Source organism: Podarcis gaigeae (assembly GCF_964106915.1).
Source record: "Podarcis gaigeae genome assembly, chromosome: 17".
Taxonomy (NCBI): Eukaryota; Metazoa; Chordata; class Lepidosauria; order Squamata; family Lacertidae; genus Podarcis; species Podarcis gaigeae.
In genome coordinates, this window is record NC_139694.1 from 27,817,742 (window position 1) to 27,831,411 (window position 13,670).

The 13,670-nt window shown below is 48.1% G+C and overlaps 1 protein-coding gene across 2 annotated transcripts in view; it reads left to right on the forward strand.

Annotated features, from left to right (window-relative positions):
* Nucleotides 1–13,670, forward strand: part of FOCAD (focadhesin) — a 135,126-nt gene that overhangs the window by 25,902 nt on the left and 95,554 nt on the right. For both annotated transcript variants that reach the window (XM_083718244.1, XM_083718245.1), the window contains exons 9-11: nt 256–343; nt 2,356–2,561; nt 6,741–6,998. In XM_083718244.1, coding sequence (XP_083574370.1) covers nt 256–343; nt 2,356–2,561; nt 6,741–6,998 — 552 coding nt within the window. The remainder of the gene's footprint in view (nt 1–255; nt 344–2,355; nt 2,562–6,740; nt 6,999–13,670) is intronic.

Here is a 13,670-nt window from a genome sequence, read left to right on the forward strand (position 1 = left end):
TCAGATGTCAGACATCCCAAGTTATCTGAGAAGCACAGGAGGAAAGAGTCAGTTGCAGTTGCCCCCATGTCCCGGAGTAACATCAGAAGGGACCCTGGGCTATTTATTTTCGAAACTGGGCTTGGACACAGCCCACTGTATTCAACATGATGTGTTTTGGAAAACGGGTGTAAAACCTTGTCAAGGTAGTTTATCTCCACAAGCTGTTAGACTGAAAAGATTTCACCTTTGGTTGTATTCCCCTTGTTCTTTTAGGGCTTTCCATCGGAGATGGCCGTAATTGGATTAGGTTTGCTACTGCTTCAGGCTCCAGCCAGTCAGCAAAAACCAATCTTAAAGCTAGGTAAGGCTTTGTTGTAAAATAAATATATCTAATAAAAATCCCCCGCTTCCAAATTGTTTCCCTTCATTTTGTCTTCTTGTTGTCTTTTTTAATCCAGAAACCTTACTTGGCATATCAAGTCTACTATATTTGGCTTTGCAGCCTGGTTTTATTAATTGGAATGGAAATTAGTGGTTTTCTTATTACCATTATTTGAAGTGTAAAATTATTAACACCCTGAAATAGTTTGTTTGGAGCAAAATAGTTCATTAGGGACAAGAAAAGGTTGATATACATGTTATGTCTTGTGGCTTCCATTTACATAGCCCGTGGGGGCTGAGAAGGTTTATTTTCCTGTTTCTTTGGGTCTTTCGGGGTTATTTTTATTACTTTTTTTAAAGTTTAATTTCTGTCTAAATTACAATGTAAGCCCATTAACCTGCCCATGCCTCTTTTTTCCTTTTTTTATCACCTACCTTATTATTTTTACTTGCTTCACAAATTATTATGGAATAATGGTAACAACAATCTGTTCAAGAGAGCAGCTAGCAAGCATTTGGCCGGACACCCAGGATGCAGAACGAAAGAGTGTTGTGATTTCGGGCTTAGGCAAATACAGTGGTACCTCAGGATGTGAACGGGATCCGTTCCAGAGCCCCATTTGCATCCTGAAGCAAACGTAAAACTTGACTGCGTGTGCGCGGGTCGCTTTTCGCCGCTTCTGCACATGACGTCATTTTTACTATCTGCGCATGCGCGAGTTGTGAAACCCGGAAGTAACTTCTGGGTTGCCATGTAGCGCAACCTGAAAATATTTAACCGGAAGCATATTCATCCAAAGGTATGACTGTATAGGTTTTAGATTACCTCAACAAGGGCTTGGTATTTCAGACTGCACGCGATAGTTCCTGAGGAACATTCCTGGTTTTTTATGCCAATCACCGTAACCACATGCGAAGTAGCTCCCAGAAAAGGTCCCGTTCTCGTGTTGCTACCCTCCGGACCTTCCAAGGAGGAGGCACACAAAGAAGGGCCTCAGAAGATGATCTCAGGGTCCAGCCAGGTTCATAGGGGGAGAGGCGGTCCCAGCAGCAGAGCATATACCCACACTGTCCAGGGCGGGTGCACTCCGGAGGGGGGCATGGTGCAGAGGGTGCGCTCCCAGGTGCGGGATAGCCACTCGGGTCCCCGGAGCGGCGTGCGAGCCCTGCAGCCAGGGGCAGAGTGAGCCGCACACCGGGGCAGAGCGAGCCACCCATGGCGGACGTTTGGTGCGCCGCCCATCCGTGACTACCTAGCCTCCCCCAGTGTCACAGTCCGGTTCATGGGCGATCGAAGTCCTGGCAGGGGACGTCAGGACCAGGGGCAAGATGGTGGGGTGGGAGCAGGAACGGGGGTCCAGAAGCCAGGAGTCAGGAGCCAAGAGTCCGAGGGTCAGAGTGCTGGGAGTCAAGAAGCCAAGGGTCCTAGGGTCAGGAAGCAATGGGTCATGAAGTCAGGGGTCCAAGGATCAAGAAGCAAAGAGTCGTGAAGTCAGGGGTCCGAGAGTCAGGAAGCAGGGAGTCAAGAAGCCAAGGTTCAAGGATCAGAAAGCAAGAAGCCAAACGCAGCAAGGCAGGAAGTGTGTTGCTGTGGCAAAGAGCTGAAGGGAGATGCAGACCTTACAACCCTTCCTGGCTCTTGCCACCAGGTGCTGTGAGTTACCAATCAGCCTCACCTGTGAGGCCGCGCCTTGCCTCTTCAGAACAAACTTAGGAAAACCCCAGTCCTGCGAAGTCCTACTGGTCACAGGGCCTGGCTCCTGCACGCACTCCTGATACCCAGCTGTCAAAGCGAAGGGGGAAGGGGGGGAATGCTGCTGGCAAAGCGGTGCAGCTCCCCCCCTTACCCCGACAGCTCAGGGTAGGCTTGGGAGTCGCGGGTGGGCAGCGCTACGAATGTCACCCCCTTCAGTGAGGGCATGGACCATCCCCCCCATCCCCTTCCTCTGCCCCTGGGCGGTCCTGCTTACAACTTTGCTCTTGTCCTTGTAGCCATCAAGCTCCTTTCCTGCTCTGAAACCAAGATGACTCTTGCAGTCGCCCCCTTCCTGGCGATGCCCGCTCTGCAGATCTTGTCTTCCAGCGCCGCGCAGGGCTGCTCGATGGAGGAGGACGGTGGCCCCACTCGGCAGCAGCTGGCCATTAATCTTTTAGAAATCGTGCAGCAGGAAAAATTGCAGGAAGAGAAAAGGCAACCGGTGAGGCTTCCATTCATAACTTTTCATTTTTCTACTGGTGGGAAGTACTGTATTTTTCCATGTATAAGACGAGGTTATTTTATTATTGAAGGGTAAAGGGACCCCTGACCATTAGGTCCAGTCGTGACCGACTCTGGGGTTGCGGCACTCATCTTGCTTTATTGGCCAAGGGAGCCGGCGTACAGCTTCCAGGTCATGTGGCCAGCATGACTAAGCCGCTTCTGGTGAACCAGAGCAGCGCACGGAAATGCTCTTTACCTTCCCGCCAGAGCGGTACCTATTTATCTACTTGCACTTTGACGCGCTTTTGAACTGCTAGGTTGGCAGGAGCAGGGACCGAGCAACGGGAGCTCACCCCATCGCGGGGATTCGAACTGCTGACCTTCTGATCGGCAAGCCCTAGGCTCTGTGGTTTAACCCACAGTGCCACCCACGTGCCTATTTTATTATAAAATTGTGCTAAAAATTGGGGGCCGTCTTATACACGGATAGCGGAGAGGTTGAACGGGTGATTAGTGGTTGCCGCGAGTAGGAGATTGTCAGCGGCGTTTTTGTGGGTGATGGGCAAGGTCCACTGGCTATTGGCTGCTGCGGCAATTGGGCGGGTGATTGGTGCTTGCTTTCGGCAAGTGTGTAGACAATTGGTTGCTTCATCGATGTGTGAGTGATTTGCTGTGGCGGTCCTGCGGGTGAGCTATTTTTGGTACCCCGACGCCAATAAAGCTCAACAACCCTGGGCAATTCCCCCCCCCCCATTTTCTCAATTTGGAGTCCCAAAAAAGAGGGGGCGTCTTATACGCAGAAAAATACAGTAAATCATTGCGCTGCACTCTAGCATGTACCTTGTCCCTTGCTTCCTGCTCCTCTTTGAGACTTGAAGCCACTATTCAAACATGGCTCATGGTGGTGATGGTGACTTAGCACTTACAAAGTGCCTCCAGTTTCCCCAGACAGACCAGATTGTGTGGGGGGCCTTGCAATTTAGCCCCCAGCCCTGAGATTGTCCAGTATTCTCTTCTGTATTCCTGATTCCAGCAGACCACTGGAAGTGGCCCGTGATAAATTTGGCCCTCTGTTGAAGCCTTGCCTGCCTTTTGCCTTAGAATGTGATAGAAGTTCCTGAGTTCGGAATAGAGCAATAAACGATACCCGGCGTAATTTGGGAGGCTAATCTAACTTGGAGGTGTCATTCGGAATATCTAACTCTGCAGCCCTGAGCGTGTCAATTCCGAAGCGAGTCCCAGTGTAAACAGTGGGGGTTATTCTCTCATTTGTGGATAGGATTTCAGCCTTAAGGATCAAATCTTACTATGATATCTTTCCCAGTCCAGAAAAAAACAGCTATTTGTCTTGTAAAACTGGGTTGCCCAAAAATAATCCTGTGGAATTTTCTCTACATCCCTCAACCCAACCCCATATTATGCTCTTATAATGGGCAGCAGAATGAAAATAGTGGAAGGCAATAGGAATCCTCTGGGAGCAGTGATTTTTTTTTGGGGGGGGGGAACGAGACACATTTACCTCTAAGCGATCTCATCAGTCAAAGTGCCAACATTGCAGGTGGCTGGATCTTAATTTTCCGCATGCAATAATTGAAGGTGATAAACAGGGGGTGGGGTAACATTTTTTAAAAAAAATTCTTTTGCACAAAATGGCTTTTTAAAAGGTCACGTAAAGTACAGGGGCATTATAACTCCCCATCATCCAAAATGAATTTACATTACATTGAACAATATAATTAAAAACGGCCGTGTGCCATTCCACGGAACTGCTCCGGCAGCTCGTTCGTAAATCTCCTGGCTGATTCAAAACCTGAGAGCAAATTGTCTCCCGCCTTGAAGCCAGTTTGTATGTCACCTTAGCAATGCTGGGAATTGCTTGGCTGGTCTTGGGCATGGCTGCCCATAGTTCCTTGCAGCCCCTTGTCAAAAGGAGGAGGAGGAAGAGGAAGAGACCCCTGGCAGACTGGTCCGCAGCACCAGTTAGAGCCCCTCAGGTACCCTCCCTCCAAGACTGCCTATTCTCCCTGCTGCTGCTTCCTTTGATGTCTCTCCCAGTTGGGAAGCCCTTTTGCACACCAAGGGCCACTTTCCCTTGGGAATAACCTTCTATGGGCCACATGGCGGTGCTGGCAAGGCCAGAGGCAAAGAGTGTTGGTGTTATGTACTGAAGTTCTCACCCTCGGCCAGCAGGTGGATACTGTAGATAGTTCAGGTCCACATATGCAAATAAGGGATTGAAAGTGACGTTCAGTGATTGGATAGTTACAGAAAATGGTTACTGTTGCGTTCTAGGGGAACTCTATATAAGCAGGCTGGCTGAATCCTTCAGTTCAGTTTTGTTCTGGCCTGTGAATAAACAAGAGCTGTTTGAAGAATCGCTGTGTCGTCTGATATGTTCACCCACAACTTAACAGTTGGGATGCTGCCTGGGAGACAGGGGCAATTGGCTGGCCCCCAGCTTGCTCTAGCCACCGGCCGGCGGCCGGGCGAACTCCGGTTCTCGGAACAGCATCAGTCAGTGACTCGAGCCTCCGAAACGTTCAGAAGCTGAGCACGCTCTAATCAGCGGAGTGAATAAATCTTCACAACGGAAGAGCATAGTTCAAGAACATAGGGAAAAACATGTCTGCTTCCCTTTGTGTCCAAGCAAAACAGCCGTACAGCAAAAGCAATATACAACGGAAGTTCCCAGCAGACTGTGCTGGACGTAAACAGACATGTGACATACAACAACTCCACATATCTGTTCCTCTTAAGGCAGAACGGAACATCAGTATCCTAACAAAGAGTGGGGGGGGGGCAGTAGATGCAACCACATCCCAGCCATTCCACCGCCAGAGGATTCTAGGAACTTGCTGAGCCACAAACCCATCACGCAGGCAAGCTCCAGGCATCCTCAGAGTTTAGGCTGGACTGAAATGCTTGGAGAAGGTGTGGACAGTGGCGTAGCGTGGGGGGTGCAGGGGGTGCCAGCCGCACCGGGCACAACTTTGGGGGGGGCGCACTCGCAGCTCTCTGCCCCTACCTGGCTTACTCACTCTCACAGTGCTGGCTGTGCGAATCCGATCCGAGCGGCCGGGTCGCCGCCCACTGTGGAGGGGGAGGGTGCCAGGCGTGCGTTGCGGTGCGGAGCGGAGAGAGAGCGAGGGAGGGACTATCTGGGGGAGGGACAGTGCAGCGGCCGCCCAGCGCAGCGCTGAGCGCGGGAGAGAACCACATCCGACCAGCCCAGGCAGCAGCAAGAAGAAGCTGGCAGCGGCGACAGGTTAGGGGTTAGGGGCGCAAATTACTTGCCTTGCCCCGGGTTAGGGGGCGCAAATTACTTGCCTTGCCCTGGGTGCTGACAACCCACGCTACGCCGCTGGGTGTGGAACAAGGCTAGAGAGGGCATGTGTCCTGGGGAGACTCCCTAAGAAAGACCCTTTATCACATTTATGTTGTTCATATCGTATCATCCACACAAGGCGTCATTCCCCCAGCTGTCACCTGGGTGCTTAGAAGTGTGCTAAGAGGAAGGTACGCTTGGCAAACCCTCACCTGCCCAGAAACCGACCATACTTTTCTGTGTATAAGACACAGTTCTTTTTTTTTAAAAAAAATGTTTACAATTGGGTGGTGTCTTATTCCCAGATAGTGCATTTGGGGGACGTGTGATTGGTTGCTGCGGCAAGGGCTTGAGTACTGTATTTTTCACTCCATAAGACGCACCTGACCATAAGACGCACCTAGTTTTTAGAGGGGGAATGCAAGAAGAAAATATCCTTTAAAGGGAGCGCTGAGCAGAGCCTGAAGAGGCTTTGCGTGGCTAAGCCAGAAGCTAGAACAGCGAGAGGGAGTGCTGCGCAGTGATCCCTCTTGCTGTTCTGGCTTCTGGAATAGCTGCGCAGCCTGCATTCGCTCCATAAGACGCACACACATTTCCCCTTACTTTTTGGGAGGGAAAAAGTGCATCTTATAGAGTGAAAAATACGGTAATTATCAACAGCTGTGTCGGTAATTTATTTGAAGGAAATATATTTCACAGCAGTGAGATGGTGTCATTTTTTTAAAAAAAATCTTTGCATGCTTTTTAGGCAAATAGCTGAGGAACAATTAAATTTTTTATTTCACTTATAGAGTACCTTATTTTGAACATTCGGACTTTCCTGGTTTGAATGTGCCATTTCTTTTGCCTCAGGCCTCTTCCGAACCTTTCTTCCCCATCACCACTGCTTATGGTTCATTGCATACGACCTGGAGGCTCCTGGGGCTCCTGAGAGAGACGTCTTCCGTTTCCAACTGGCTGTCTTCTCTTAAATCCGTGCTGCCCATTACAACGCAAGTCCCTGCCCACGTGTTCCTTCTGCTGGCTTATCTCCTCGTTCAAGAAAATGGAGATTGCCTTCGTGACGTATTAGCTGCCACTACAGAACTCGCCAAAGCAGATTCGTCCCAGGTAAGAATAACATGGAGGTGTGGTGGAGGGCCTGCAGCCAAAGTTGGTCTTGTCTCCTTCCAGTTTGGTCTGTGATGCCTTCACGCTGTACCTCCTGGCTTTTAGGCACATCTCCTCTGCCAAGGTAGGAATGGAGAGCTGCTGACAGTTCATCAGTATGCAGATGACACCCAGCTCTACCTTTCTTTTAAAACAGATCCAGTGAAGGTGGTGAAGGTCTTTTGCGAGTTCCTGGAGGCAGTTGGAGGATGGATGGTGACTGACAGATTGAGGTTGAAACCTGACAAGGCAGAAGTACTGTTCTTGGAGGACAGGGGGTGGGCAGGTGGGGGGACTCCCTGGTCCTGAATGGGGTAACTGTGCCCCTAAGGACCAAGTGCGCAGCCTGGGAGTCATTTTGGACTCACAGCTGTCCATGGATGCACAGGTCAATTCTGTGTCCAGGGCAGCTGTCTACCAGCTCCATCTGGTACGCAGGCTGAGGCCCTCCCTGCCCACTTGGACTACTGCAATGCGCTCTCCGTGGGGCTACCTTTGAAGGTGACCCGGAAACTGAAATTAATCCAGAATGCGGCAGCTGGTGACTGGGAGTGGCTGCTGGGGTCACAAAACCCCGGTCCTGAGAGATCTGCATTAGCGCCCAGGACATTTCCAAGCACAATTCAAAGTGCTGGTGCTGAACATTAAAGCCCTAAATGCCCCCATCCTGTATACCTGAAGGAGTGTCTCCACCCCCATTGTTCAGCCCGGACACTGAGGTCCAGCGCCGAGGGCCTTCTGGCGGTTCCCTCACTGCGAGAAGTGAGGTTACAGGGAACCAGACAGAGGGCCTTCTCAGTAGTGGGTCCCACCCTGTGGAACGCCCTCCCATCAGATGTCACGGAAATAAGCAGCTATCTTATCTTTAAAAGACATCTGAAGGCAGCCCTGTTCAGGGAAGTTTTAAATATTTAATGCTGTATTGCTTTTAACATTCGATTGGAAGCCGCCCAGAGTGGCTGGGGAAACTCAGCCAGATGGGCGGGGTATAAATAAAAATTATTATTATTATTATTATTAGACCGGTCAGTGTAGCTGGATGGCCCAGTGGTCTCATTCTGTATAAGGCATTCCTATCCTCTTGTGTTCCACTTTCTTGGGATGTTTTAAACACAGTTTTGGGAGAAGCACTGGTAGTCCGTTGTGTGGTCTCCTTCCTTAAGAAGAAGAAGAAGAAGAAGAAGAGGAGTTTGGATTTGATATCCCGCCTTTCACTCCCTTTAAGGAGCCTCAAAGCGGCTAACATATTCTCCTTTCCCTTCCTCCCCCACAACAAACACTCTGTGAGATGAGTGGGGCTGAGAGACTTCAGAGAAGTGTGACTGGCCCAAGGTCACCCAGCAGCTGCATGTGGAGGAGCGGAGACGCGAACCCGGTTCCCCAGATTATGAGACTAATGCTCTTAACCACTACACCACACTGGCTCTCTTAACCAGCTGACGGTGCTTGTTTGTCTCTGTTATAAGAATTTAGGGTCTCATATATATAAATTATATGTTCATAAGTGTACAAGGCAAACACGTACATAAGTATATAAACCACGTGTCTGAAATAGTACAGGAAAAGAATCCTGAAGCCATTTTGACTCTTAAATTGACCTCAGATAGGATGAAGGAAATGGGAAAAGTTTTCCAGTTGTCTTTGGACTGTAGGGGCTTACAGTCTGGCAAGTATCTGTTAAGCTGAGCACCCTCTCAATATGCGTAAGAGATTCAGGAACTAAGTATTTACCATCTCAAAGGAATGGCCAGACTACCCAGAAAAGGCAATCAGATAAGGTATCATCAGGTAACCTGGCAGACAGGAGAGAAGCAACACACTCAAATTTCTGCTGGGGACCACCTCCTTCTGTGATGTATGTATAACATTTTGGGGGATGGTCTTGAGTTACAGGGAAGGCAATTTCAAAAGTCTATATAAGGGCTTACACACCAATGTTCTGGGTTCCTCCTCCCTCCCTGTGTGGGGTGAGCGGGGGACCTGTTGCAACAGTTTAATTAAGATCAGGCTTACTAGATGCCTTGTTTCTCAATATTGTCTGCTTCTTGGGAGAAAAGCAATGACAAACCTAGACAGCATCTTAAAAAGCAGAGACATCCCCTTGCCAACAAAGGTCCTTATAGTTAAAGTCATGGTTTTCCCAGTAGCCATGTATGGAAGTGAGCTGGACCATAAAGAAGGCTGATCGCTGAAGAATTGATGCTTTTGAATTCTGGTGCTGGAGGAGACTCTTGAGAGTCCCATGGACTGCAAGAAGATAAAGCCTATCCATTCTGGAGGAAATCAGCCCTGAGTGCTCACTGGAAGGACAGATCCTGAAGCTGAGGCTCCAATACTTTGGCCACCTCATGAGAAGAGAAGACTCCTGGAAAAGACCCTGATGTTGGGAAAGATGGAGGACACAAGGAGAAGGGGACGACAGAGGACGAGATGGTGGGACAGTGTTCGTGAAGCTACGAACATGAGTTTGACCAAACTGCGGGAGGCAGTAGAAGACAGGAGTGCCGGGCGTTCTCTGGTCCATGGGGTCACGAAGAGTCAGACACGACTAAACGACTCAACAACAATTCTCTGGTTAGCCTCTGTTATTTTTCCCTACTGATAGGGAACCTACATAAGGACTCTATACATGCTCTTGGCTACGCCACAAGGGAAAGGGAGCAGTATTTTTCTTATAACAGTCTCTTCCAGAAAGGGTCTTGCTCATGAAAGCTTTTTTTCAGATACAGGGCGGTGTGAGTAGGAGCTTGGGTTTGGCTGTTGTATATATTGGCGCTATTAGAATGTAGTAATGTTCACATTGACTAAAATGGAAACGGAAGCAACAGACTAACTTATGGCAAATAACTTTTACAAGGGCGGGCGTAGGATTAAGAAAAAGGTATAAAATACTTCTTCATATGCTGGGAACATGTGCATTTTTTGCTGGGGGGGAATTAAAATGCGCATAGCACCTTTTATAACGGCTATTTATGCACCGTGAAGTTGCATAAAAGAGTCGCAAAGGCCAACAATAATACAGCGAAAGCAAAACACTTCTTCAGAAATCCTACAGCTGATCGCTGTATTTAATTTCCTTGCTTGTCTTATTGCTTTTTAATAACATCCACTCAAAATGCAAAAAGGCCCAAACAATGATAACCAGGGAATCGTGCCATGCTGTTTGCAGCTCTCTGTGGGAACAGCTGCCTGCAGATGGTTTGCTGGGGATGCTTTTATCGTATTAATTCAAAACAGATAAATGGAAACTGCTTTACAAGGAATGGGGATCTTGGGAATTTTCTTTTCAGCCTCAAATGGCTCGGGTTGTCTTTGTTCGAGGTCTTCCATCGGAATAAAAAACAAGCTTGTTTTTTGGGGGGAGCTAATGGGGGAAATAGAGGGAACGGCAGAGAACATGGTGCCAGTGGCTGTTCTGTAAATTATTTGCATAGTCATGGATCAGGATATGGCTTAACCCCAGGTCAGCCACATTGACCGCTGCAAAAAATGCATTTTGGATCTGTAAACTTCAGGTATTTGGCTTACCAGGAAGTTTTATTGCTGACTTTGTTGTTAGCAGGAGAATCATGGATTTTTTGTAACAGATTATTTTTTAAAATTATTATTTTAGATTTTAGAAATTTCGATGATGAAATACCGTATTTTTCGCCCCATAGGACGCACCAGCCCATAGGACGCACCTAGTTTTTTTGGGGGGGAAATAAAGAAAAAAAATTTATTTCCCTCCCCCAGGTGTGGAGCTGGGGCGGGGGACGCCCGAGCTTCCCCTGCCCCCAGCCCCCAGAACAGGTTGCTATCCGCAAGCCGTGGGAGAGCTGCGCGACTTCACGCAGCTCTCCCATGGCTAGCGGAGAGCTGCGCAAAGCCGGAAGCCTGGGACGTCCTGAGCTCAGCGTGCCCCAAGCTTCTGGGTGCAGGCAAGCTCTCCGCTAGCTGTGGGAGAGTTGCGCGACTTCGCACAGCTCTCCCACGGCTTGCGGATAGCTTCCTGAAGCCTGGAGAGCGAAAGGGGTCGGTGCGCACCGACCCCTCTCCCTCTCCAGGTTTCAGCGAAAGCCTGCATTCGCTCAATAGGACGCACACACATTTCCCATTCATTTTTGGAGGGGGAAAAAGTGCATCCTATAGAGCAAAAGATACGGTAGGTTTCTTGAATGAAAATTCACGGCAGATCGTGACCCAGGTTCTTTTTGAACGCAGATTCTGAAATTTGAAAGAAGCCTTAAGGCACATTGATTACTTTGGAAAGTAACAAATATAGTTTGGGTGGTGTGAAACTGCTGATTGGAATAATAGTCAATAATTAAATGATACGTGTAATACGTGAGATAATGGAAGACAGGTTTTTGGAAGACAAGGGTTGGTACCAGGCAATTTGGCAGCTGTTTATGTTGTAATAAAGGGACACTGAGTTGTCCCGAGGTGATAATAAGCACTCTTGGAATTAAGTTTTGTTTACATCTCTGGGCTTAACTTTCATGTAAATGCAGTTTGGGAATGAGCTGCATTCGAGATAATTGCTGTTTCTTGTTGGAACAATCTATGTATTGATGGCATTTTTAATAGCAAGGATGCCTAGGAGGTGTGAAAACTATGGGTCTTAATTTATCGGTTGTCACTTGTGGTTCTGTTGAGATACTGAAGGGTTCATAGAATCATAGAGTTGGTCATTTAGTCCAACCCCCTGCGATGCAGAAACCTTTAGCCCAACGTGGGGCTCGAACCGACAACCCTGAGATGAAGAGCCTCACGCTCTACCGACTGCTGTTGTTGTCCAACAGGACAAGGGACAATTTGGTCCAAAAATGGAGCAATTCCATTTTTCTAGGGATGAGAGGCAACCATCCTTGGATTGCATAGAGGGAAATAAAATGGCTTCACTCAGTGCTTCCCCCACAAAAAAAACCATATATTTAGGGGTACTCTCATTTCCTACTCATATTGAAATACTGCCCCTCCACAAGGCCTAATAATAATAATAATAATAATAATAAGAAGAAGAAGTTATTTATACCCCGCCCATCTGACTGGACTTCCCCAGCCACTCTGGGCAGCTTCAAAAAACAACAACATTAAAATACTGTAATGCATCAAACATTAAAAGCTTCCCTAAACAGGGCTGCCTTCAGATGTATTCTGAAAGTCTGGTAGTTCTCTTTGACATCTGGTGAGAGGGCGTTCCACAGGGAGGGTGCCACTACCGAGAAGGCCCTTCTTTAGATTAGATTCACAAAATGTTTAGAGGTATGCGTACCCCTGTGCAGTGGCGAAGCTGCACGCTTCACTACCGGGGGCGGAGAGGAAGCATGGGCGTGGCGGGGCCCCCCTGGGGTGTGGCATGCATCCCGGGGGTGTGGCTAGTCGCCCGCAGGGGTGTGGCACATGTTCTGGGGGCGTGGTGCCTGGTGTGCACGCAGGGAGTGCGGCGTGTGTCTGGGGGTCCGCTGCGATGGCACCCTACCAGAATAGTGGTGCCGTGGGTGGTCCGCTCCCTCCGCACTCCCGCTCCTCCACCAGTGCCCCTGCACCCCCCCCAAAAAAAATCACTGGCTTCACTGAAATAAAATGGCTGCTAAGGCCATACTGACTTGGTCTGTTTGCAAAAGACTTTAATACAGTCTTCCTAATCGGATGAATTGACTCACTGTGCAAAAAAAGAGAAAACCCACAAAAACTTATTATTTTGCATGTGAATCCAACCGTGCTGCAAAAAAAGGGGGGGGGGGAATAAAATAAATTGTTTGAGTGAGAGGTCATTTGTGCATTGTAACACAAGATCTATTACCATTATTAGCGGATTATGAGTATCTTGGGGATATTCACCCTTTTATGGGCTATCTCAACTGCAGCAATAAAATATTTGCCTGGTATATGACACCCTTCTGGGAAATTCATCAGAAGAGAATGCTTCTTCAGTTCTTTGGCTTAAAAATAAAAGACAACGAATAGAGCAAATTGTGACCTCATTTAGGTAGATGTTTGAGTATTTAAAAGAAAAACCAATTATACACTTGGTTTTGTTGATGGAGAAATGCCTTAAGCAATAATGACCATATTCTAAATCCTCTGCTCTTGGGAAGCAAGGAGTGTTTGTTGGGTAAATGAATGAAATGCTATGAACTCCTTTTGGGTGTTCTTTAGTTGCCAGAAAATCAGGAGTTGAAAGTGGAACATCTTGATTTTGACACAGAACAGAGAGCCATGGATGTGCAGTTTGCAGAACACATGTGATCCTTGAAAATATCTGCAATCTGTAAAAATTTTCAAGTCTTCAAAGAACTGTGGTGGTGCAAGAATATAAATCAATAGAGTTTAACTGGAGATAAGACAGTAATGGCAGGTGTTCTCTACTGGGGTAGCAACATAGAAGAGCCAATGGCCTCAGCGTTTGCTGCTTTTAACTTTGGCTGTACAGTGGTACCTCAGGTTACATACACTTCAGGTTACAGACGCTTCAGGTTACAGACTTCGCTAACCCAGAAATAGTGCTTCAGGTTAAGAACTTTGCTTCAGGATGAGAACAAAAAACGTGCTCCGGCGGCGCGGTGGCAGCAGGAGGCCCCCATCAGCTAAAGTGGTGCTTCAGGTTAAGAACAGTTTCAGGTTAAGAACGGACCTCCGGAACGAATT